The sequence below is a fragment of the Syngnathoides biaculeatus genome, chromosome 11 (genome assembly GCF_019802595.1).
Source record: "Syngnathoides biaculeatus isolate LvHL_M chromosome 11, ASM1980259v1, whole genome shotgun sequence".
NCBI lineage: Eukaryota > Metazoa > Chordata > Actinopteri > Syngnathiformes > Syngnathidae > Syngnathoides > Syngnathoides biaculeatus.
The window spans coordinates 8,532,786-8,559,594 of NC_084650.1; the positions used below are offsets into that span (position 1 = coordinate 8,532,786).

Below are 26,809 nucleotides of genomic sequence, written 5' to 3' on the forward strand. Positions count from 1 at the left end.
ATGTGCGTTGACATGATGATTAGGAGAAAGGTTGATATACTGTGCATCCAAGAGAGCAGGTGTAAAGGTAGTAAGGCTAGAAGTTTAGGAGTAGGGTTTAAATTATTCTACCACGGAGTTGATGGGAAGAGAAATGGAGTAGGGGTTATTTTAAAGGAAAAGCTGGCTAAGAATGTCTTGGAGGTGAAAAGAGTATCAGATCGAGTGATGAGACTAAAATTTTAAATTGAGGGTGTTATTTATAATGTGCTTTGCGGCTATGCCCCACAGGGAAGATGTGACCTAGAGTTCAAAGGGAAATTCTGGAAGGAACTAGATGAAGTAATTCTGAGCATCCCAGACAGCGAGAGAGTTGTGATTGGTGCAGATTGTAATGGACATATTGGTAAAGGAAACAGGGGCGTCAGAAAGAAGTGATGGGTAAGTACGGCATCCAGGAAAGGAACTTTGAGGGACAGATGGTGGTGGACTTTGCAAAAAGGATGGAGATAGCTGTAATGAACACTTATTTCCAGAAGAGGGAGGAACAAATCGTGACCTACAAGAGCGGAGGTAGAAGCACGCAGGTGGATTATATTTTATGCAGACTATGTAATATGAAGGAGGTTACTGACTGTAAGGTAGTGGTAGGGGAGAGTGTATCTTGACAACATAGGATGGTGGTGTGTAGGATGACTCTGGTGGTGGGTAGGAAGATTAAGAAGACAAAGGTAGAGCAGAGAACCATGTGGTGGAAGCTGAGAAAGGAAGAATGTGCGGCCTTTCGGAAAGAGGTGAGACAGGCTCTCGATGGACAGCAGAAGCTCCCGGAAGACTGGACTACGACAGCCAAGGTAATCAGTGAGACAGGCAGCAGAGAACTTGGTGTGTCTTTTGGTAGAAAAGGGGAGAAGACTTGGTGGTGGAACCCCAAAATAAAGGGAGTCATACAAATAAAGAGATTAGCGAAGAAGAAGTGGGACACTGAGAGGACTGAGGAGAGGCGAAAGGAGTACATCGAGATGCGACGTAGGGCAAAGGTAGAGGTGGCAAAGGCTAAACAAGAGGCATATGAAGACATGTACACCAGGTTGGACACGAAAGAAGGTGAAAAGGATCTCTACAGGTTGGCCAGACGGGGATAGAGATGGGAAGGATGTGCAGCAGGTAAGGGTGATTAAGGATAGAGATGGAAATGTGTTGACTGGTGCCAGTCGTGTGCTAAATAGATGGAAAGAATACTTTGAGAAGTTGATGAATGAGAAGAAAGAAAATGAGTGAGAAGGAAGAGTTTAAGAGGGAAGTGTGAAGGACCAGGAAGTGGCAATGATTAGTAAGGGGGAAGTCAGAAAGGCACTACAGAGGATGAAAAATGGAAAGGCAGTTGGTCCTGATGACATACCAGTGGAGGTATGGAAGCAATGTGGAGAGATTGCTGTGGAGTAGGGTTAGGGTTAGAAGTAAAGTATCTGCGAGCAACAGTATGGTTTCATGCCTAGAAAGAAGTACCACAGATGCATTATTTGAGGATGCGAGTGGAAAAGTACAGAGAAGGTCAGAAGGAGCTATATTGTGTCTTTGTGGATTTAGAGAAAGCCTATGATAGAGTACAAAGAGAGGAACTGTGGTACTGCATGCGTAAGTCTGGTGTGGCAGAGAAGTATGTTAAAATAGTACAGGACATGTATGATGGCAGCAGAACAATGGTGAGGTGTGCCTTAGATGTGACAGAAGAATTTAAGGTGGAGGTGGGACTGCATCAGGGATCAGCTCTGAGCCCCTTCCTGTTTGCAGTGGTAATGGATAGACTGACAGATGATGTTAGACTGGAATCCCCTTATACCATGATGTTCGCAGATGATGTGATATGCAGTGAAAGCAGGGAGCATGCAGGGGAACAATTAGAAAGATGGATACATGCACTGGATTAGATTAGCCGAAGTAAAACATAATATATGTCGTGAATGAGAAAGGTGGAAGGGGAAGAGTGAGGCTACAGGGAGAAGAGATAGCGAGGGTGGAGGACTTCAAATATTTAGGGTCAACAATCCAGAGCAATGGTGAGTGTGGTAAGGAAGTGAAGAAACGGGTCCAAGCAGGTTGGAACAGCTGGCGGAAGGTGTCTGGTGTGTTATGTGACAGAAGAGTCTCTGCTAGGATGAAGGGCATGAGGCCGGCCATGATGTATGGATTAGAGACGGTGGCACTGAAGAAACAACACGAAGCAGAACTGGAGGTAGCAGAAATGAAGATGTTGAGGTTCTCCGAAGTGAGCAGGTTGGATAGTATTACAAATGAGCACATTAGAGGGACAGCCAAAGTTGGATGTTTTGGAGACAAGATTCGAGAGAGCAGATTTAGATGGTTTGGACATGTTCAGAGATTAGAGAGTGAGTATATTGGTGAAAGGGTGCTGAGGATGGAGCTGCCAGGCAAAAGAGCGAGAGGAAGACCAAAGAGAAGGTTTATGGATGTGGTGAGGGAAGACATGAGGGCAGTTGGGGTTAGAGAAGAAGATGCAGAAGATAGGCTAAAAAGGAAAAAGATGACACGCTGTGGCGACCCCTAACGGGACAAGCCAAAAGGAAAAGAAGATTGTACATTGGTAGAAGGGTTTTCCTGATTTTTTTTTTTTTTTTCTTAGGTCAATTTTGTGGCTGCGCATTATACTTCAGGACATATTATACTCGAGAAATTACGGTCTCTCTCACAGTGGACATGCACCTACGACGAAAATTTCAGACTCCTCCGTGATTTCTTAGTGGGAGAGTTTGCAATATAGCAGGGTGTTCAAATACTTAGTTTCACACCTGCCATATAAAAACGAAGTCTAAACCTATCTTGTGTTTATCTTACTGGATAGTGGAATGGGATTCTGTGAGGCCAATAAATCAACAATAGTTGAAAAAACCCATTACTCTGAAATAGCAGTAGTTAAAAAAAAAGTGGAAATGTGATGAGGCAGTTAAATATTTTTATGATTCATTATGGCCCTCTGAAGGAAACCATAAACAAATGATATTGGCACCCTGGATTTACATCTACATGCTTATGTACCACCCGTGCCATCTATGAACACTTGTTAATGTGGTGGGAGTATTTATACTGTAAACCAACTTGGTAAACAGAAGATAAACAAAAGAGTAATTTTAAATCCTTGAAGTGAATAAATTGCAGTGCCTCCGATGAATAGGAAATGTAGACATTAAATATTTTAGTCTCATTAAAATTAAAAAAAATTGCTTATAAACTGTATTTGTTCTTAAAGCATCTGTTAGCCTTGAAAAGCATTTTTAAATTGTGTGCACAATTATTATTTATATTATTATTAATGTTCATCAATCCATTTTCTACTGCTTCTCCGGGTCGGGTCGCAGGAAGTAGCTTAAGCAGCGATACAGCGGACTTCTTTTCCCAGCCACTTCTTCCAGCTTTTCCGGAGGGATCCCAAGGCGTTCTCAGTCCCGCCGAGAGACAGTCTCTTCCGCGTGACCTGGGTTGTCCCCGGGATTTCTTTCCTGTGGAACATGCCCCCATAATACCTCACCAGGGAGGCATCCGTGAGGCATCTGGATCAGATGTCCCAGCCACCTCATCTGGCTCCTCTCAATGGGGAGGAGCACCGGCTCGACACTGAGCCTCTCCCGGATGACCGAGATTCTCCCCCTATCTGTAAGGGAGAGCCTGGACACCCTGCGGAGGAAACTCATTTCGGCCGCTTGTATCCAGGATCTTGTTTTTTTGGTCACAACCCACAGCTCATGCCCATAGGTGAGGGAACGTAGATTGACTGGTAAATTGAGCACTTTGCCATTCGACTTAGTTTCCACTTTACCACAACGGACTGATACAAAGGCCGCATTATTATGACTATTATTATTATTACATCTACTACTATTATTATCATTATCGTAAAAGTAACTTTAAAAAAAAAGACAATTTATTTAAGTCAAATGCAAGAATAAACATTTTAGTAGAACAAAATCACACAAAACTGTATAATTAAAACTCTTTATTTTTTAATTGTATTTAAATATGAATACTTTGGATAAAAGACAAAAAAAAAGGCACGCATTGTCAACCTGCCACATTACAAATTGTGATTTTCATTTTTCTTTACTGCACAAAAAAATTCCAATTGGAGAAAAAGCTCACTATGAATCAGCTTCCAAATATTAGTCCAAACAAACTACGATGCTCTGCATCAAATTTTCATATTTGAATTAGAATTGCTTCTTTTGCATAATGTTGCTTCCCTACTTTGAGGCAAACTGGACATTCATTGGACTGGCCTTTTTAGAACAGTACAAAATATTAAACTACATCCACCACTACCTACCTACCGAAATGGACGTGAAAGGTGCGTCAAATTAAAGAAACCAAAAGATTTACATGTACAAGTTAGGTCGTCGTCTTCTTTTCCTTTCGGCTTGTCCCGTTAGGTGTCTCCACAGCGCGTCATTTTCCATGTAAGCCGATCTCCTGCATCTTCCTCTCTTACACCAATTGCCCTCATGTCTTCCCTCACAATATCCATCAACCTTATTTTTGGTCTTCCTCTTGCTCTTTTTCCTGGCAGCTCCATCCTCAGCATCCTTCTACCAATATACTCACTGGCTTGCATTTGGACATATTCAAACCATCAAAGTCTGCTCTCTCAAACCTTGTCTCCGAAACATCTAACTTTGGCTGTCCCTCTAATGAGCTATTTTCTAATCCTATCAACTTGCTCACTCCTAGAAAGAACCTCAAATGCCACCTCCAGCTGAACTTCCTGTTGTCTCTTTAGTGTTACCGTATCTTCATTTCTGCCACCTCCAGCTCTACTTCTTGTTCTTGTGTTACCGTCTCTAATCTGTACATCATGGCTGGCGTCACCAGTGTTTTATAAACTCTTCTGTTCATCCTAGCAGAGACTTTTTGTGTCACATAACACAAAATAGACTTTCCGGCAGTTGATCCAACCTGCTTGGACCCGTTTCTTCACTTGCTTACCACACTCACCATTGTTCCGCATTGTTGATCCCAAGAATTTGAAGTCATACAGTCTTGCTTTCTTCTCCCTGTAGCCTGACTCTTCCCTCTCCACCCCTCTCATTCACACACATATATTCTGTTTTACTTGGGTGAATCTTCATTGCTCTCCTTTCCAATTGTTCTTCCACCTGCTCCCTGCTTTCACTGAAGATCACAGTTATCTGCCAACATCATTGTCCAAGGGGATTTCAGTCTAACCTCATCGCTCATCTACTATCCATTACCACAGCAAACAGGAAGGGGCTCAGAGCTCTACCTAAAGTCCTCCCATCACACCTACTGAACGCCTCACCACTGTTCTGCTGCCCTCATACATGTCCTGTACTATTCTAACATTATTCTGCCTCACCAGACTGATGCATGCAGTACCACAGTTCTTCTCTTGGTACTCTGTCATCGGCTTTGTCTAGATCCATAAAGACACAATGTAGCTCCTTCTGACCTCTCTACTTTTCCACTAGTATTCTCAAGGCAAACAATGCATCTGTAGTACTTTTTCTAGGCATGAAACCATACTGTTGCTCGCAGATACTTACTTCTGTGCTGAGTCTAGCCTCCACTACTCTTTCCCATCATTCATTGTGTGGCTCATCAACTTTATTCCTTTATAGTTGCTACAGTTCTGCAAATCACCTTTGTTCTTGAGAAATGGGAACTAGCACACTTTTCCCCCATTCTTCAGGGATCTTCTCACCCGCGAGTATTCAATTAAGGAAGTTGGTCAAAAACTCCACAGCAACCCCTGCATTACAATCTGCAGCCATCACAACTCTCTGTGTATCAGGGATGCTCTGAACTACTTCATCTAGTTCTTTTCAAATTTCTCTTTCATTTCTAGGTTACATCCCACCTGTGGGGCATAGTCGCTAAGTATTTTTATACAGAACACCCTCAATTTCGAGTTTCTGCCTCAGCACTCGATCCCCTTACTCCTTTCACCAGACATTCTTTGCCAACTCTTTATTTAAAATAACGCCTACTCCAGTCATCTTCACGGAGTACCATGGTAAAATAATTTAAACCTTGGAACCTAAAGTTCTTGCTTTACTGAACTTTCCACCTGCTCTCTTGGAAGCACAATATATCAACCTCTCTCCTAATCATCATGACAACCAACTCAGTTGCTTTTCCTGTCAAGGTCCCAACATTCAAAGGCCCTGCACTCAGTTGTTGACTCTGTGCTTTCATCTTCTCTTTCTGCTGAAGAATCAGTTTTTCTCCTCTTCTTTGTCTTTGACCCACAGTAGCTAAATTTCCACTGAGGCCCTCCTGGTTAGCAGTGCCAGGAGCAGACGTTGTTAACCTGGGCCACAGCTGATATGGTATGGGATTATTTAGCTAAACACTCATATTTGGTAAAGTTTGGCAAAGCAACCCTCTGTATTTATCCACGGCTTGGGACCATCATACAGATTGCACTGGCTTGTGGCCCAATAGGGCTGCATTCGACATTTCTCCAGGGTCATGATCCAAATCATACAGCCAAGGAAAAGCTCAACTGGTTTCAAATAAATAAATAAAGCTGGTAATGGTTCAGCCAATTACTTGATTTGAATCCAATTGAAAAGCTGAAACTGAAACACAAGGTCCATAAAAAAAGTCCACAAAACCTTTGAGATTTGAAGTCTGCTTGTGTAGAGGAAGGGGACAAAATCACACGGGCAATGCATTCAACTAGTTTCTCAACTACCAAGCATAAAGCTTTAAACACGATCGCGGCATTGGTGCCTCGGAAGCGAGACACCATTTGAATTAATGGACACCCTTTTATGAGATTCTGTGTTGCAGGAGTTTGGGTTACTAAGGCATTAAGTTACGTCGCGTGATTTGGCAGACTGAGAAGTGCATGATTGCAGTTTACCAGTTGACGACGCACACGCCAGTGGTTAATATGCAAGCCAATGTTTGTTTCCTAAAAGCAACAACAATAGAGGATTGCGAAGCCTTAGAACGCATTCTAGCCTATAAGTATAAAGTGGATTTTAAGAGCTTACACAGCAAGTCGGTAGAACACAGTGTCCCATCACATAGCCAGATCATGTTTGGCGGACGGAACATCCATGAGTGGGAAATTCGAGGACAACCCGACGCTTGTGTTTTTGGGTCAGAGACACAAAGAACAGAACCCCAACTGGCAACATCTAATGACAATCATGTCCTCCCACAAGGAGAGGAATTACACCTTACATCTGTAAATGACCAAATGAGGTCATAAGCCATAAGAGGCTTATGTGTTTGACTAAACAAAAATGGCAACCCTCATAGGAGCCAAGGTTTTTTATTCTCAAAATACCGAGCCGTGACAGACGGTTTATTGTTTATGTAAATATGCATTGTTCTCAAATGAGTCAACTTGGCATTATGAATACTTGACAATTTGAGATTTAGAAGAATAATTCCTACTTCGAATGAAAGGATCGCAATACATGCGTGTATTTCGTTGGGCACCATCCATCCCATTTAATTGCTGAAATCACACACACTTTTTCTTTTTCCTAGTTTACCTCATTCAAACACTCATAATTACAAATGTTACAGTACTTACGCAGCCCATCAAGTATTTTATAATGACAGCGTCCACAACCGCTGCTTTAGTTCACAACACAGTCTGAGAAACATAGAGCTCAAGGAGCCAGCCTCTCGCAACCTACCGACGACAGGAGGGGTGGGGTATGGGGGTTGATGTTGCTCCCAATGTTATGTTATTAATGTTATGTGATATATTATACTATAGATTAAAATATATGTATATTTAAAATACAGAATTAGCTTTTTGTGCACTGTATTGTCTGTGCTTTCATCCTGGATCAGGCTGTGCCTAGGTGGAATTTTAAAATTACACACCATCTCATCCTGCACTTTCTACTTTGGCTGGCTTCAGACCAGACCTTTCCCACTCAAAAAGAGAAAATCTAATCCAGTTTAACCCCTTTTTCTTATATTATTCACATACTTTGACGGTCATTGTATCTTAAAACAACAGCATTTCTTTTTTAACTTTCTCCATTAATATCTAAAGTAAACAAAACCAGCATGTCTCGCTCATCTTTGCTCTTATCTGCCTTTAAGATGCCCGTGGAAAAGTAAAGAGAAGGTCAGAAGTAGTGACATTGTGTCTTTGTAGACCTACAGAAAGCCTATAACAGAGTACCAAGAGAGGAACTGTGGTACTGCATATGCAAGTGTATGAGGGCAGCAGAACAGTGGGGAGATGTGCCGTAGGTGTGTCAGAAGAATTCAAGGTGGAGGTGGGACTGCATCAGGGATCCGCACTGAGCCCCTACCTGTTTGCAGTAGTAATGGATAGGCTGACAGATGAGGTTAGACTGGATTCCCCTTGGACCAGGATGTTCGCAGAGGATATTGTGATATGCAGGGAGCAGGTGGAGTAACAATTACAAAGACGGAAGTACGCACTGGAAAGGAGAGGAATGAAGATTAGCCGTATATGCAGCCAATATATGTGCTTGGATGAGTGGGGTGAAGGGTGAAGAGTGAGGATGCAGGGAGATGAGATAGCGAGGGTGGACGACTTCAAATACCAGGGGTCAACAATCCAGAGCAATGGTTAGTGTGGTAAGAATGTGAAGAAACGAGCAGGTTGGAACAGCTGGCGGAAGGTTTCTGGTGTGTTATGTGACAGAAGTCTCTGCTAGGATGAAGGGCAAAGTTTATAAAACAGTGTGAGGTCGGCCAAGATGTACGGATTAGAGACAGTGGCACTGAAGAGACAACAGGAAGCAGTACTGGATGTGGTAGAAATGAACATGTTGAGGTTCTCGCTCGGAGTAAGGAGGTTGAATAGGATTCAAAATGAGCTGATTAGAGGGACAGCCAAAGTTGGATGGTTTGGAGACAAGGTTCGAGAGAGCAGACTTTGATTGTTTGGACATGTCCAGATGCAAGAGAGTGACTGAGTATTGGTAGAAGGGTGGTGAGGATGGAGCTGCCAGGCAAAAGAGCAAAGAGAAGGTTGATGGATTTTGTGAGGGAAGATATGAGGGCAGTTGGTGTTGGAGCGGACAATGCAGGAGACAGGCGAAGATGGAAACAGATGACACGCTGTGGGGACTCCTAACGGGGCAAGCCAATTGTAAAGAAGAAGAAGATGCTTTGTTAAACACCTGGCACACATTATCAACTTTTCTTTTCTTTCACACTGCCGCAAATGGGTTCTGATATGACCAACAGAAGAAGAGCAATAATTGGAATTTGCTCGCTCTCATTCTTCCGGGGCCCGGGCTCTGCAAATTCAAATCACTGCACTTCCTGCGCCACCTGGTATTGAAATGCCTGACCTTACTAGTCAAAATGAAATGCAATCATTCACATCAAACCTTAATACTGTACCAATCTTTGGCAGGCCAAATTAAAAAGAACAACGGGCCTGATGTGGCCCATAATCTGTAGTTTTCCCACCTCTAGAATAGAGGCACAAATTGGCAACGTAATCCCTCGGTAAACGGCGTTTGCAAATTATGGCCTGAGGGTTTATCATGCAACCTTAAAGGTGTTCCTGCCCAAAAGCAGTGATCGGATAGCACAAACCTTTTTACGCCATTAAGCTTTGCGTAGAAAATATCTTTGATCGACAGGACTGCTGTGTGTGAGTTGTCAATATGTTAGAGTTAAATGAATCAGCGTGACTAAATTTTGAAATTTAACCCATTCATTTTTGGGGGATAAATAAATGAAATTTATTCGGCACGGTGGAACACCTGTAGAGCGTTGGCCTCACAGTTCTCAGGACCAGGGTTCAAGCCCAGCCCTGCCTGTGTGGAGTTTGCATGTTCTCCCCGTGCCTGCGTGGGTTTTTTCTGTGCTTTCTGGTTTCCTCCCATATCCCCAAAACATGCATTAATTGGCGACTCAAAATTACCCCTAGGTGTGATTGTGAGTGCGACTTTGTCTCTATGTACCCTGTGATTGGCTGGCAACCAGTCTAGGGTGTACCTTGTTCCGCAGTTATGATAGCCAGGTTAGGCTCCAACATTCCCACGAAACTTGTGAGGATAAGCAGCGCAAAAAAAGAATGGATGGATAGATAAGAACAGATTCTGTACTGTGATGAGTTTGGAAACTAGTTTGAAATTCGTCAAATTGTCTATTTAAGGTCAAGAAATTGATCAAAAATAACTCAACAATCTTGCCTGTGAAAGGGAGATTTGAGCTCTGTCTTTAGCATGCTAACATGGAAGCGTACAGCTTAACAGCAGCTACTTTCAGAGTTTAGCCTCACTGAAGTGAGTGATTTGCTGCAAATAAGCTAGCACAGACTCCACAATAGTTTTGAAAAAGTCAGTTGGACTTGAGTCAAGACGACTTGTTGATGGTTTCAGCTGCTGAATCGTTTTCTATATTTTTTGGGTCGGGGAGGGTTAATTGTATAAAATTCTGACATGGTATTTGAGTTTTCCCCCGAGGTCCTTCAGATGTAGTGTCATTTTATCATTTTGATGGGTTGTATTTTGTTCACGAAAATAAGCAAATTCATTGCATTTTTCACTCTTGATCATTTCTGAAAAGTGGTGGTCTCGCCCTGACTAAACTTAGAAAGACTTTGTGTTTATTGTCAATTTGGAGTTGATTTTTCCCCACTTCCGTTCTCCTTTCCTACATTTTTATTTAGAGCTCATGACCATCATTGTGCTCCTTCATTGGTGTTCTAGGTCGCTTTAAGATTGTCTTAAGTTTTCACAGCAGTGACAGCATTAATGCCATTTAGTTTAAAACATGGGTGCCAACACTTTTTTGTCCCAAGATCTACTTTTGAAGCAGCCAGCCTCTTGCAATCTAGCGGTGGGAGGGTGCTGCTGACTATTATCGCTGTGATGTGCATTGCAGCAACTGCCATGGAGAAATCAAGAGACACAACAGTCAGTCAGAGCCAGCTTGCTAGAATTTCCCTTTATGTATACATGTGCATTGACATGCCAGAAGAGGCCGGGATTGGTCAAATCGAATTTCAATCAATCTACCTGCGCTATCAACTTATTGGCCACACCTGAATCAACCGAGGAGATGGATGATATTCTGATGGTTTTTATTTTTTATTTTTTGAGGGGTTGGGACACAAGGTCACACCATCAACCAAAACTGCCTTGGCAATTGATGCATTGGACACCCTTTGTTTTGAAAGATGCACTGGAAAGGAGAGGGAAAACGTTTAGCCAAAGTAAAACAATACATGTGCAAGAATGAGAGGGAGGGGTGAAGCTTCAGGATCTCGGGAACACGAGACATGAAGATGACAAGCCGCAGTTTGGCTCTCGGCCCAAGTTCCCACTGGAACAGAAGGACAAGAAGACTGCATATTTGTTCTGGCACTCCTACGTGAAGTGGGCTGCCAGCAAGAATATCAAAGAAAAGACTGGTCAGTGTGGCTAGCATGGCGGCACTGAATTAATTCATCGCCACCCCAGACGGACTCCACAGTCCGGGAATTCTCTTACCCACTTGAATGGGACAAGGCTCTTTCTAAGGTTCTCTCTCTGGAGTTCTCTTTTCTTTCTCACTTGATGCTCCCGTCTTGGCTGGTGTTCTGTGTTTGCCCAGACCTTCCCGATCAAGCTGCACGGTCTCACTCTCACCAAGGTGATGCGGACTCAAGAGCAGCCTTGACAGCAGAGCATACTAGCATACTTGCCCGCACTTGAAGCAGACATAAACGGCACAACGCACCCACTCTGAACCTCCTGTGAGCACCTGTTCTCTTGGGCTGAGCCCGGAAGCTCAATTTGCCTGACTTGACCTTGGTCAATGCTTGTAAATGCAACATTGCAGCCTCCTACGAGCGACCGACGACCGGGGGTTGGTGATGATGCTCCCAAAACTGTTTTAAGGTTAATGTTATGTTACCTCCTATATTTAAAATACAGAATTAGCTTTTTATGCACTGTATTATCTGTGCTTTCATCCTGGATCAGGTTGTGCCAAGGTGGAATTTTAAAATTACACACCATCTCATCCTCCACTTTCTGCTTTGGCTTCAGTTTAACGACTTTTTCTTCGATTATTCACATAATCCAACAGTCATTCCATCTTAAAACGACAGCATTTCTTTTTTAACGTTCTCCATTAATATCAAAACTAAACATGTCGAGCTCATCTGATGGGCTGCGTAAGTACTGTAACATTTGTAATTATGAGTGTACGTCTTTAGGAGCTGGGGTGTCGAGGGGCGTTATAAGGTGCAGTAGGAAACAGAGTGTGTGGCGGTGCAGCGGTTGTTATTGGAGAATGTTCCATGTGCTGCCTAAAGAAACCAGTGGCATACTCTTAATTTTTTTTTACAGTACGCATGTGAAATGTGCCATTGAATGTAACAACCAGTTACCTCTCTCATTGAATCACATTGCAAAAGGGCACAAACTGAATAGCTGTATGTTATAATTTCAATTTGCAATGGATTTTTTTTTGTTGCATGCAACACAGAATATCTGCGAAGAGACTGCATCAGTGGTGCACAATTGCATCCGCGCGAAGTTTAGAGGGAACATTTTTTTTGGCACGCCGTCCCGCGATCGCCGCATTGAGCTCCGCTGTTTTGTTCCCAAAGACAAGGACATGGACTTGTGGGAACGTGACATCAAGGTACAACGATTTGGTGAAGGACCAGACCACACGTGTGGCAATATATCTTGACCGAATTCAGTGCAACAAGAACCAGGTCCGGGCGACTGCTTAGAGGAGCAGGTGCAGACCGGGTCAAGGAAGGACACGCCTATGACAGTGTCTTCACAACATTTACTCAATTTAGATTTTAGAATCCCATTTTCTTTTTCCACTGCACCGCCGGACTGGGCTGGTAACTACAATATGTTTTGAGGTCAAATTTTAGTCCATCTGAAAGCTGAGTCATTACCTCATTTACAAAGTGCTTCCTGTTGTCAGAAGAAAGTTTTTCAGGAATTCCCCATCTGGGAATAATTTCAGTCAACTTTTGCCACGGCAGAATGGTGGATCAGCTGGTAAAGCCTTGGTCTCACCGTTCTGAGGACCTGGGTTCGATCCCGGCCCTACACACAGCTGGGATGGGTCCAGCGCTCCCCGCGACCCTCGTGAGGATAAGTGGCAAAGAAAATGAATGGCTGGATGGAACTTTTGCCACTGAAGACGCTGACGCATACTTCGCTCGAATTACTTAAATCCATTTTGAAAACATGTTGACCATAACTAGACAGTGTTTCTGGTCTCCAGAAGGTGTTAATTCTAAGTCCATCATCATATGGTGGAATGGCCACGTAGGTGGTAGATGTGCCGCCTGTTGTGTGAGTTGGCGTGGTTTACCAGAAGTGAAGCAAGCACATGTGAGGCAAGATTTACAAAATACGCCTGTGAATGCAGAAAACCCTTTTGTTAACCCATGACATTGCACCACAGAAACCATCCCCCCTTTTGAAACATGGTCCAACTCATGCGTCATTTTGACATAACAAAAGAAAAGGCGCCAAGGTAGACAAGGCTCGCTGTCGAGGCCCATTCAAATGCCATTCTTCAAAGTCAGCCCGCACGGTTGCCACACAGCACGTCCAGCAGGATAGTAAGTGAAGGTCAAGAAGAGAGAGTGAGCAGGCAGTGGAGAGGGAGGAGGTAAGGTGGAATGAAGGAAGAGGCTTGTGTGATGGAGCCTTGGCGGTGGTAACTGCATGTGCATGTCCTTCAGACAAGTCTGTGTGCAACGCACATTTACACACTGCTATAAGAGATGGGAGAAGGACAGCATTGAGGAGAACTGCAACCTTGTCGTTGTGAAGAATTGGTTTGCCATTAGATTTCAAAAATTTGTAGTAACCCCACAGGGCGTCAAAAGAATAGCGGGAGTGTGTAAATGGTGACGGAAACAGCAGTTCTCTGTGAGTGCCACCAACTCAACTGCTTGTGATGAGTAATGTGAAGGGAGTGGTGATGAAGCCACGACTCCAAAATCATCAATCCTGTGGTAGGAACCAGTATCAGGATCTCATGAAGTAAAGCAGTCTACATAAAAAAACAAATCTGGATTTTGCAAGGGCATATCAGAAAGGTCAACATGAGGTGTGCATAAGTGCTGTAATTCCGCTACGCAAGTGTGGCTCACCCTCATCAGGGAGTGGCATGAGAGTAGCGGGGTTGAGAGTTTTGCAATATTGTACTGATACATTAGGAAGGCCCAACAACGACGTGTTGTATCTGAGCCAACATGCAGCAGACAACTAATGAGCGTTGCTCTTGCAAGATAGAACTCACACAGTGGGGTACATACAGAGTAAGCGACGCGTACCCCACATAGTCACGTGTAGCAAGTACAGCCTGTTCACAGGCTGCAATGCACGAACGAACGCAGGAATACCTCGTGCTACTGGATCAAGTTGACGAGAGAAATACCCCATTGGACAGAGAAGGGCGCCGTGGCGCTTAAGCAACACCGATGTCATATTTCCGTGGCGTTCGTCTATAAACTGAACAAAGGGTTTGGATGAGTCCGGGATCCCAAGAGTAGGGCAGGATTGCAAGGCACACTTGAGGTGTTCAAAGGCACTAGTTGTCTCATGTGTCCATTTAACATGTGATGAAGAAGTCAGTGACCTGTCCAGATTGAGAGAATGCACGGCAGTCATAATCAGAATAATTCGAGATGAAATGTCTACAATAAGAGTACATTCCCAAAACCAGTTTCTTTGTGGAGGGTTTGGGTGTGTCAACAATTACCTACACTCGGGCTGGAGAATAAGGATGTGTCTTAGAAACTTAACCTCTTGTGATACAAACTGCAGTTTTGATAAGGATGCCTTGTGGCTTTCTGACGCAAGGTGTTTTGCCAAAGCAATCGTATCAGTCTCACACTGTTCTTTGATGGGAGCTGCAATCAAGAAATCATCAACATATTGTAGCAAAGCTGTGGCTGGTGTGAGTGTCAAAGGTTCAAGACTGCAGGCAAGTGCCTCGCAGAAGAGGGTGGGGCTCCATCTCAGCCCTTGGCACAAGCGTGTTGAAGTGTACTGTTTCCCTTTGAAAGTGAAAGCAAACCAAAATTGTGCATCTTTGTGAATTTGCACAGAAAAAAATACAAGAAAGGTCAGCAACTGAAAACCACTTTGCGTCACGTGGAATTTGCCTCAAAATGTTATCAGGGTTTGGCACACAAGGAGCCGCAGCATTTATTGCAGCATTAACAGCTTGTAAATCTTGAACAAAATGCTATTCGGTTGGCTGACCTTTTCATCAGTCACTGGTGTTGTCCCGACGTATTCCACCAGGAAACCTTGGATACAGTGTCACAGGAGGAGATACAGTCATTAATTTCTTTGCACCCTTTTCCTTTTTTCACTTTTCCCGTATCTAAATTCTATTGACTCTTCTCTTTCTTATTAGCTTCTGTCAACAATATTTCCAGACGTTCTGCATTTTTGTCAGTGTCTTCTAAATCTTCTGTCTTTTATAAATTACTTTTTTCCTCTTCCAACCTTCCTTTTAAATGATGCAACTGCCGGATACTGAAACTTACCGTGACTAGAAAAACATAGTCATTTACCCATTTGTGTACCCACGCTATAGATTTCTCCCCATATTTCCCCTCATATGGGTCATGATTGGTGATGTATGAACTGGTAAATCCCTGTTTTTGTTCTTATTACTGGTTTTGCTCTTCCCACCCCCCCTTCTTGAGAAGTGCTTTATCACAATATTTGAACGTCTTTAAAATTGTCAGAAACTTGAACCCCTAATTGTTGGGACTTGAATCCCTCACCGTCAGATCTTGAGGCACTGACTCCTCACTGAATATAAGCCCAGGAACTCTATCCCTCACTCACTCAATGAATTTAAACCTCAGGCCACGAACCCCACAGATTTTGCTGCCTCGAACCCCTCAATGAACTGTACTTGATGGTACAGACTCGAACCCTACCAAATGGAATGAGAGCAACTACCAATACACCTTAATACACAGAAGATTGTTCCCCCCAAAAATCAAGAAATAAATGATACAATTCTTTACCGTAATTCTTTGTTGTGGTTCGTTTGGAATCCTGAGGTGATGGTCGATCCAGGAAGGCAGCCGGTCAGTCCCCTGTCCGAATTCTTGGCGTAATGGCAGGACTATTGTTCTCGTCGCAGATGATCATTGGTCCGGAGATTCTCTGGCTTAGTGATCAATCCTGGAATCAGACTTCTGACACCATAAACAAGGAGACAACCTCATCTTTGTGGATTTTTATTGCAAAAAGACAGGAGTCTTTGCAAAGAGAGGAAAAGGTATTTATTACGAGTTGTCACTCCTTACTAAAGATCAGACTAAAAGTCCTTTCGTCATATTAGAGTGAGCTACAGAGAGAGGCAAAACAAGACAGTTACAGTATCTATGTCCAGCTCTATACACATTGTAGGAACAACATCACATGAGGAACAGCCTGACTGGGAGAACTACAAGCCACAACATGTCAAAACATGTTAAAGTTGAAGGTAGAACTAATATAGCTATTTGGTGTATATTAGGGTGTCCCAAAAAAATGTATTCACACTTTAAATGACATTTGTGAATTATTTTACATGTTAAAAATTATTCAATCAAGATCAAGTTTACCATTATTTAAAGTGTGTATACATTTTTGGGGGGGACACCCTGTATGTAAAACATAAATCTGCCAACACAGACGGTTGTTGATATGACAAGTGCTTTAAATGCCAAAGATGAACAGCCTGAATGCTGGACAGGTGGAGATTCAAATCATAACCTTGCAAAATGATCTTCACCTCAAAGACTACCAGGATGCACCAAACCATGTCTTGTTGATACAGCAGTGGACGCACAGGTGTGCATGTACAGCAGCTATGAATGTTGTAAGCCTGTTTGCTTCAATCTATCTCTGTGAATAAGCATTTTCTGACATGAACTTAATCAAGAACAAAGAATATGCCTCACTGATGCACATCTGAAAGTTACACACCAGGTTAGAATACACTGGTGAACAGCATGTAATATCAGTCTTCCCACTAACAGAGAAACAGACACCAGTCATTATCGATGGCAGCATACCAGTGCCATGGTAACTTTGAATTAAAATATTGAAGAATTGCGTTCTAAATAAATGTTCCCATTATGCTCGTCTCTACGTAGTTTGAGCTCTCGTTTTGATGGCGACCTGACACCATAGGAAAGCTGCTACAGATTGTAGCCAAATGAAGGGCGAGAGGCTGCGTTGCGAAACCAAAATTCTTGGGATTCAAAATATGTTTCCTCACAAATGCCAAGGATGGCACAGAGGGCAGGACATGCTGTGGGAGTAAGATGGGATGTTCATGATGCAATGCAGGAGGCACCGGAACTGGACCAAGTCATCAATGATGAGTTCCACAACGATGCACCAAAGGTAGCTACGATGGATCTTTTTCAGATTGGAGATGACTCAGATGCTTCTTTTGATGTCTTGACCAAGGATGTGTAATATAGTGGATAAACTGCACTATGCACAAACATTTTATGTACAAATATTTCATGCAAAAAAATGTTTAAATTAAACATTGTTAATGATTTTATTTAAGACTAATACGTGTTATCAACAGCATTAATAAAATGTTATGCCATCGTTGAGCATTTATTTTAGTTGGTTGAGGGATTCTGTTCTGACAATTACAATTACATTGTGGCTTGTCCCGAGATATGTATTACCGCTGCATCAGTACATGCACAAAGATTATTATTAATGATTGTTGTACAGACAATTTTTTTGAAAACAAAATAAGTACAAACAATAAAAGCACAAACCTAGCAAAATAGAAATACAGATAATTACTAATATTTTGAGCATATGGATAGCAGCAAATTTGTGGTGTGCATTGTACATTGGTAGAAAGGTTTTAATTTTTTTTAGGTCAACATTGGGGGTGTGCATTCTACTTCGGGACGCATTATGCATAAGAAATTACGGTAATTGATAAACATGGTGGATCATACTGAAAAAGGGTAATTTTTCAGATTAAATGTTGTGATGTAAGTAAATTTAACCATTATTGAGAATAATAAAGTGCTGAATAATGACATCTGTTTCCCAACTTGTCATTGTTGATACTTATTGTTGGAAATCATTAAGGTGATTAGTGTCTCCACATATGTGCGTATCATTAATCATTATTACTCATGTATAACTATAGGTAAACTGAGCAAATTTGTTATTCAGGGAAGCCTATCAAACTGGTCGCCCTTTGTATGATTCAGTACCCATGAAGTAGCTCTCACTTTCAAAAATGTTGGTGATCCCCTTCTCTAATCGAATATAAAAATCTTCAGCTGTGGATGCAGGTGAAACAGGCATTACCACCACCAACTCCGGAATTGTCCTCAGACCAGTGCCATGTGTTGGAATACTCAGAGGACACATTTGCATGACTCCCCGACAGATGACATCACCCTGGCATTGTGGGCTGACAAATCCGTAATTTCTCAGACACTGTTTGACACCATACGACATATACACCCTGACTTTAGATTAACACTGAAAATCTTTCGCTTTCCTGTTCATACCCATATGCCGTCACTGCACTGGGCGCATGCGCCCTGAGCCTGCAATGGAATCATTGCTCGTTAACACTCTGCTTCCTAGTAGTCCTCAACTTGCCGCATAAAACCTATCTCGGTGCTGACGTACTTGTCCAACTGGCTGTTCAAGTTGACACGATTAACAATGTTTTGGGATCATGACCAAATAACTATGCCAGCCATGCTTGTCAACTGCTAAACCTCAAGTCTGGACAAATCATCCCAGAGGCTTATGAAGTCTTGATCGAAGATGAGGTGCTCGTAAAAGTGTCAACTGTGAACTTCCCAAACCCGCTGGTCACACACACTAACCAATTGATAACCGGGCAAACACACATTCTTTCAACCTTGGCCGTGCCAGTGGGACTTACCGAGGGGATAATATTATCAGACTGGACCTGGCTACAGACCAGCATCTGGTGATCCATAGGCTCAGTATAATCCCAGCTGCACCCAAAAGTAAGGACTCTAAAAAGGGTGGGTACTCTGAACTGCTGTTTGATGCGTAGCCACAAACATCAGTTAGGACCCGTTCCCCGACCCGAAGGCGGAGGGAGACTACCCTCTCATCCAACGGGGTAAACCCCAACATACCGTCGCCAAGCCAGTGGGCAATAAGTATATCCACACTTGCTCTGCGCCTCTCACCGTTGACAACTCCAGAGTGGAACAGACTCCAAACCCCTCCAATGACATTTAGTCGGAAATTCTTGGCCTCACGCACCAGCTCGGGCTCCTTCCTTGCACTCGACCCCTACGGCCCCTCTCACAGGTGGTGAGCCCATGAGAAGGGGGACCCATGTTACGCTTTTGGGCTGTGCTAGGCCGAGCCCCATGGGTGCAGGCCCGTGCAGGTATGTTCATCTGATGAAATTTTCAGGTCAATAGCACCTTTGGAAATATATTTAGTGAGAAAAAAGGTGACGGTAAATACTTATTTCAGCCGCTGTATCCACATATTGATACTTGATGACTGAAACAAAATAACTTATTTGTCTCTTCTCATCTATCCTAGCAACGTGACAACCAGAAGCTTCAGACACTTCTGAAGAAGCATGGCATTGACATCTGATTGCTGGTTTTAATTTGAATTATTATTCAACTTTCTGTATTTTTTTTTGTATGAGTAAATATATGGAACATTTCTGAATTGTTTGGTTTGGTCTTTTATATTATAAAACCATTTTACTTTACTAACTCTATTAAAGCTGTTTTGCTTGATCCAACCAATATTTTGTCATGCATTGTAATTACAATGACCATTTTGGTGAGATGACGTTTACTGTCTATTTGAAGTTGCTGAATCAAACAAATGGAAAGAAGAAGTCAGTTGGCAGATGTGCTTTGATGGTTGGCGTAGCTCTGTAACCAGGACGAGGAGCAGATGCAATTTCTTTGAAGCTCACTGAACTCCAAATTGACACATAACCGCCTCTGTTCAGACTAGCCTAAGAAAGAGAGAAAGAAGAAAAGAACGTGAGAATGCATGCCATCCATCCATCCATCATCCATCCATCATCCATCCATCCATGTATTTTCTACCGCTTTTCTGGGTCAGGTTGCGGGGGAAGTAGCTGCAGCAGGGATACTCAGACTCCACTTTCCCCAGCCACTTCTTCCAGCTCTTCCGGAGGGATCCTGAGGCGTTCCCAAGCCAGCCGAGAGACAGAGTCTCTCCAGCGTGTCCTGGGTCATCCTCAGGGTCTCTTTCTGGTGGGACATGCCCGGAACACTTCACAAGGGAGGCGTCCAGGAAGCATTTGAATCATATCACCCAGCCACCTCACCTGGCTCCTCTCATTGCAGAGGAGCAGCGGCTCGACACTGAGCCCCTCCCAGATGGCCGAGCTTCTCACCAGATCTCTAAGACAGAGCTCAGACACCCTGAGAAGGAAACTCATTTCGGCCGCTTGTATTCGGGATCTTGTTCTTTCGGTCACAACCCACAGCTCATTCCCATAGGTGAGGGTAGGACTATAGATCGACTCGTAAATTGAGAGCTTCGTCTTTCGACTTGACTCTCTTTTTACCACAACGGACTGAATGGAAGTCCGCATCACTGCAGAAGCTGCACTGATCCGTCTGTTGATCTCCCGCTCCATTCTTCCCACACTTGTGAACAAGACCCCAAGATACTTGAACTCCTCCATTTTGGGGAAGGATCTCATCCCTGACCTGGAGAAGGCACGCCTCCTTTTTCCGACTGAGGACTGTAGTCTCGGATTTGGAGGTGCTGATTCATCCCAGCCGCTTCACACTCGGCTGCGAATCACTCCAGTGAGAGCTGGAGATCACGGGTTGATGAAGCCAACAGAATCACATCTGCAAAGAGCAGAGATGCGATGGTGAGGCCACCAAACCGGACACCCTCTACGCCTCGGCTGGGCCTAGAAATTCTGTCCATAAAAGCTATGAACAAAATCGGTGACAAAGGGCAGCCTTGGCGGAGTCCAACTCCCACCGGAAACGAGTCCGACTTATTGCTGGAAATGCGGACCAAACTCTGACAGCACTTGTACAGGGACAGAACAGTTCGTATCAGGGGATTCGGTACCCCATACTCCTGAAGAACCACCCACAGGACTCTCCGATGGATACGTTCGAATGCCTTCTCCAAGTCCACAAAACACATGTAGACTGGTTGGGCGAACTCCCATGCACCCTCAAGGATCCTGCCAAGGGTGTAGAGCTGATCCACTGTTCCATGGCCAGGACGAAAACCACATTGCTCCTTCTGAATCCAAGACTCGACTTCCCGACAGACCCTCCTCTCTAGTACCCCTGAGTAGACCTTACCAGGGACGCTGAAGAGTGTGATCCCTTGATAGTTTGAGCACACCCTCTGGTCACTGTTCTTGAAAAGGGGGTTCACAACCCCAGTCTGCCAATCCAGAGGCACTGTAATCGCTGTCCGCCCGATGTTGCAGAGGCATGTCAACCAGGACAGCCCCACAACATCCAGAGCCTTTAGGAACTCCGGGCGAATCTCATCCATCCCCGGGGCCCTGCCACCAAGGAGCTTTTTAACCACCTTGGTGACCTCAACCCCAGAGATGGAAGAGCCCGCCTCAGAGCCCCCAGACTCAGCTTCCTCATGGGAGGGCATGTTGGTGGAATTGAGGAGGTCTTTGAAGTATTCTCCCCACTGACTCATAACATCCCGAATTGAGGTCAGCAACGCCCCGTCCCCACTATACCCTCAGACGCCGGACGGTGGACCAGAATTTCCTCGAAGCAGTCCTGAAATCGTTCTCCATGGCCTCACCGAGCTCCTCCCCTCCACTCCATGTTTTTGCCTCAGCGACCACCAAAGTTGCATTTCACTTGGCCAGCCAATACCTACCAACTGCCTCGGAAGTTCCACAGGCCAGAAATGCCTGATAGGACTCCCTCTTCAGCTTGACAGAGTCCCTCACTGTTGCTTTCCACCAACATGTTCGTGGCTTGCCGCCACGACAGGCACCGACCACCTTATGGCCACAGCTCCAGTCGGCGGCCTCAGCAATGGAGGCACGGAACATCGTCCACCCAGATTCAATGCACTCCGCCTCCTCTGGTATGTGAGCATAGTTCTTTTGGAGGTAGGAGTTGAAATTCCTTCTGACAGGGGAATCTGCCAACCGTTCAATACGTTTGAGCCTGCCACGTCGCACTGGCATCTTCCCCAACTATCCGAGCCAATTCACCACCAGGTGGTGATCAGTTGACAGCTCCGCCCCTCTCTTCACCCGAGTGTCCAAGACATGCGGTCTCAAGTCCGATGACACGACCACAAAGTCGATCATCGAACTGAACTGCAACCTAGGGTTTCCTGGTGCCAAGTAGACATGTGAACACCCTTATGCCTGAACTGTTTGTTATGGACAATCCGTGATGAGCACAAAAGTTCAATAACAGAATACCACTCGAGTTCTGATCGGGGGGGTTTTCTTCCCAATCACGCCCTTCCAGGTCTCACTGTCATTGCCCACGTGGGCATTTAAGCCTCCCAGCAGAATGATAGAGTCTTCAGAGGAAGCACTCTCCAGCACTCCTTCTAAGGACTCCAAAAAGGGTGGGTTCTCTGCACTGCTGTTTGGTGCATAAGCACAAACAAAAGTCAGGACCCATCTCCCGACTTGCAAGCAGAGGGAGGGTACCCTCTCATCCACTGGGGTAAACCCCAACGTACAGGGCCTGAGCCAGGGGGCAATATGTATACCCACACCTGCTCGGCGTCTCTCCTCGTGGGCAACTCCATAGTGGAACAGAGTCCAACCTCTCTCAAGAAAAGTGGTGCCAGAGGCCAAGTGGTGCATAGAGGCGAGTCCGACTATAACTAGTCGGAACTTTTCGACCTCACCCACCAATTCTGGCTCCTTCCCTGCCAAAGAGGTGACATTCCATGTCGCTTGAGCTAGTTTCTGTAGCCGGGGATCAGATTGCTAAGGTCCCCGCCTTTGGCCACCGCCCAGCTCACATTGCACCCAACCCCTGTGGCCCCTCTCACAGGTGATGAGCCCATGGGAAGGTGGACCCATGTTACCCTTTCGGGCTGTGCCCGGCCAAGCCCCATGGGTGCAGGCCCGGCCACCAGGCACTCTCCTTCAAGCCCCACCGCCAGAAGAAAGCATGCATATTTCGTTTTTTGGAGGGTTTTGATCTCAACTATCATGGTAAGTTTCTTCAGGCTTGTCCTGTTAGGGGACGCCACAGCGTGTCATCACAGATGAACGCTCCGATCATAAATTTACCTAAAAACATTTGAGCAATCCAACTGAGGTATTTGAGGTAGTTGACAGATTTCTCTCCTCACAAAATCTTGCTTCATGTGTTTCATGTACTACCAACTCCTTCATGGAGGTGAACGTGGTTAGAGTTCAAAACAAATAAATATATGTCCTGCTTTTTTATTTTGTCAATGCTTGGAGAGGCCTGTTTAAGTGTACAGTTTATTACCCTACATGTTCACTGTATGACCTACCAAATTAGTGGCAGTGTTTCGGATAACTTGCTCAACGCTCACAATCACAGCTTGGGGATTCCACAAGTGTCCATATTTGGTCCATTTAATTTGTAGGTGAAGTGACAATGGGATATTGCAAGCATGTGTGTCCTGCAAATGAAAATGCATGTCTTGTTATGCGTAATAAAAACACGCACATGCACACATGGAGCAGTGTTCAAACCAAAGTTTGTAAATTAAATGTTAATAGAATTAATACATTCCAGCCCCAGAACCAAGTCCCCTTTTTTTTGTTTGGCTGCTGTTACGGAAAGCACTGTTGTCAGTATTTGTGACTTTAGAGGGGTGATGTTATATGAACTGTTACTAAAACTGTCTGAATTAATAAATAACATACATGTGGAAATCAATGTCTCTGTATCAGATGCACATGGGAATTAGTAGCCAATTGCTTATATTATGCGCTCACAATTTTTTGGCCAATTCAGCATTCTTCTTGCACTATTGAAGTGCAAAAAAGCCAGGGAATTTTGAATTTGCTGTTTGTCTACAATGCTGTTTACCGTGCTCATCAATGCTTGTTTACAATGCTTTTTCTCCAGCCATCAAATTCACTTCAAACAAAGGGCTGGTGTCCCCTATGTATGTATCCCTGAAAAAATATGGAAAAACATTCCAATGGAAAACAGCTGACGTCAAAGTTAGAGAGAATTGAGAAGGCTACTTTCTCCCCTCGATTATTCTGCAGAATAAATGGTCAAATGTCAACCAAATGGATGAGCGAACTGATGACCTAACAGCTCTAGGAAACTGCCAGCGGGTGAACATAGAATACAGCCACTCGTGTTCCATGAATACATGGACGCAAAGTTCCTCATGTTATTACACCCTGGGGGTTCCTGAATCACATGCCTGGCCTATACTTGTTCCCACTCATTTGAGAAACTGAAGCCCCACCAGAATCGTCGTCCTTGACTTACACGGCGTATGCTAAACCTACCAATGTTGAGGATACTTCCTGAGGCTCTCCATTACACCGATCCCTGGCACCCAAGTTTGCCAGGATTGGCCTGGGCTGTATTTCAGCAAGCAGGTTATGTGAAAACTGTACCTTAACATGAGGGAAAGCCTGATCAATCTGTTTCCAAGAGTTAAGGAAGAGGAATTCTCAGTCACCATACTTGGAGATTTAGGTATGCTCAACCCTGACTTTCATCTTGTCTTCGTTCCACCTAAAGCAAACATGACTTGTCTGTTTTGCCGTTATCCCATCCGTCGCAGTTGCAGTTAAAGGTGCTGTATTTTTGATCTCCATTGAGTTACTCTTTAACATGGATTCAGGACAAAAGTGAAAAAAAAAATTTATTTATCATATGATTATCATAGTGCCTGAAAACTAGCTACTTCTGTTAAACCCAGTTTTGTATTTGCTTTGTCTGTTTTTGGATAAAAATGCTTCCTTTCTTCTGGCTGGTTGCCTCCATGTACAGTGAAGAAAATAAGTATTTGAACACCCTGCTATATGTTAAGTTCTCCCACTGAGGAATGATGGAGGGGTCTGAAATATTCATCGGTTCATGTCCACTGTGAGAGAGATAATCTAGAAAGAAAAGTCCAGAAATCACAATGCGTGATTTTTCTAAACGATTTGTGTGATACAGTTGCAAATAAGTATTTGAACACCTATCACCTAGAATTCTGACCCTCAAAGACCTGTTAGTCCGCCTTTAAAAGTCAACCTCCACTCCATGTATTACCTTAAATCAGATGCACCCGTTTGTTGTCGTTAGCTGCATAAAGGCACCTGTATACCACATGCAATCAGTATGACTCAAACTTGTAACTTGGCCAAGACCAAATAGCTGTCCAAAGACACCAGAGACAAAATTGTACAACTCTACACGGCTGGAAAGGGCTACGGAGAAATTGCCAAGCAGCTTCTTGAAAAAAGGTCCACTGTTGGAGCATCATGAGAAAATGGAAGAAGCTAAACATGATGGTCAATCTCAATCGGAGTGGAGCCCCATGCAAGTTATCACCTCGTGGGGTCTCAACGATCCTTAGAACGGTGAGGAGTCAGCCCAGGACTACACGACAGGACTTGGTCAATTACCTGAAAAGAGCTGAGACCACCATTTCCAAAGTGACTGTTGGTAATACACTGAGACGTCATGGTTTGAAATCATGCATAGCACTTAAGGTTCCCCTGCTTAAACTAGCACACATCAAGGCCCGTCTTAAGTTTGCCAATGACCATTTGGATGATACAGAGGAGTCATGGGAGAAAGTTTCATGGTCAGATGAGACCAAAATGTAACTTTTTGGTCATAATTCCACCCACCGCATATGGAGGAAGTCGAATGATGAGTTCTATCCCAAGAACACCATCCCTACTGTGAAGCATGTGGGTGTTTTTCTGCACATGGGACAGGACTACTGCATTGTATTAAGGAGAGGATGACTGCGGCCATGTATTGTGAGATTTTGGGGAACAACCTCTTTCCCTCAGTCAGAGCATTAAAGATGGGTCGTGTCTGGGTCTTTCAACAGGACAATGACTTGAAGCACACAGCCAGGAAAACCAAGGAGTGGCTCCGTAAGAAGCATATCAAGGTTCTGGCATGGCCAAGCCAGTCTCCAGGCCTAAACCCAATAGAACATCTTTGGAGGGAGCTGAAACTCAGCGACAGCCCAGAAACCTGTCTGATCTAGAGAAGATCTGTGTGGAGGAGTAGGCCGAAATCCCTCCTGCAGTGTGTTCAAATCTGGTCAACAACTATAGGAAACATTTCACCTCTGTAATTGCAAACAAAGCCTACTGTACCAAATATTAACACTGGTTTTCTCAGGGGTTCAAATACTTATCTCACAAATAAATCATTTAAAAAAAAAAAAACATACATTGTGCTTTCTGTATTTTTCTTTTTAGATTCTCTCTCACAGTGGACATGCACACAGTGGACGCCCCCCCCTGAACCCCAGACTGGTGGCCATCCAGGCCACCAAACACGAGGTGTCCGGGCGGACAGGTCAGGAGGATGACCCGGACGCCAAGCACCAGGGTCCCCACGGGGCGACTCGGGCGGACGACCTCTGTGAGGAACCAAACGGCGATGCAGGAACCAGAACGAGGCAGGCCACTGCTCCAGACGAGAATCTCCCACGCCGTCGTTGCAAGACGACCAGGGATTGGTCGCCAATGAGGCCAGGTCCTGCAGCGGCTGGGCGAACTCAGGAGTGAAGAAGATGATGGAGAGCAGGACCAGAGCCATGACCGCCACCCCGAAGTCTCTCCAGCTCCTGGGTGGCTCCACAGAACTCCCCAGCGCCTG

General features: G+C 44.3%; 2 protein-coding genes across 20 annotated transcripts in view; one reads left to right on the plus strand and one right to left on the minus strand.

The window, feature by feature from the left end:
- Positions 1-19,676, plus strand: part of hvcn1 (hydrogen voltage-gated channel 1) — a 53,502-nt gene extending 33,826 nt beyond the window's left edge. Inside the window, exon 6 of one of the 2 annotated variants that reach the window (XM_061836105.1) lies at positions 16,114-19,676. In XM_061836105.1, coding sequence (XP_061692089.1) covers positions 16,114-16,314 — 201 coding nt within the window. In that variant the 3' untranslated portion in view covers positions 16,315-19,676. The remainder of the gene's footprint in view (positions 1-16,113) is intronic. The other variant, XM_061836107.1, reaches the window with a different exon arrangement.
- tctn1 (tectonic family member 1) overlaps positions 16,241-26,809 on the minus strand; it is a 125,742-nt gene continuing 115,173 nt past the window's right edge. For 15 of the 18 annotated variants that reach the window (XM_061836088.1, XM_061836086.1, XM_061836092.1 and 12 more), the window contains 2 exons: positions 23,496-23,627; positions 16,241-19,980 (listed from right to left, as the gene is read on the minus strand). In XM_061836088.1, coding sequence (XP_061692072.1) covers positions 19,837-19,980; positions 23,496-23,627 — 276 coding nt within the window. In that variant the 3' untranslated portion in view covers positions 16,241-19,836. Of the gene's footprint in view, positions 19,981-23,495; positions 23,628-26,809 lie in introns of those variants that run through there. The other 3 variants (XM_061836094.1, XM_061836076.1, XR_009797272.1) reach the window with 2 other exon arrangements.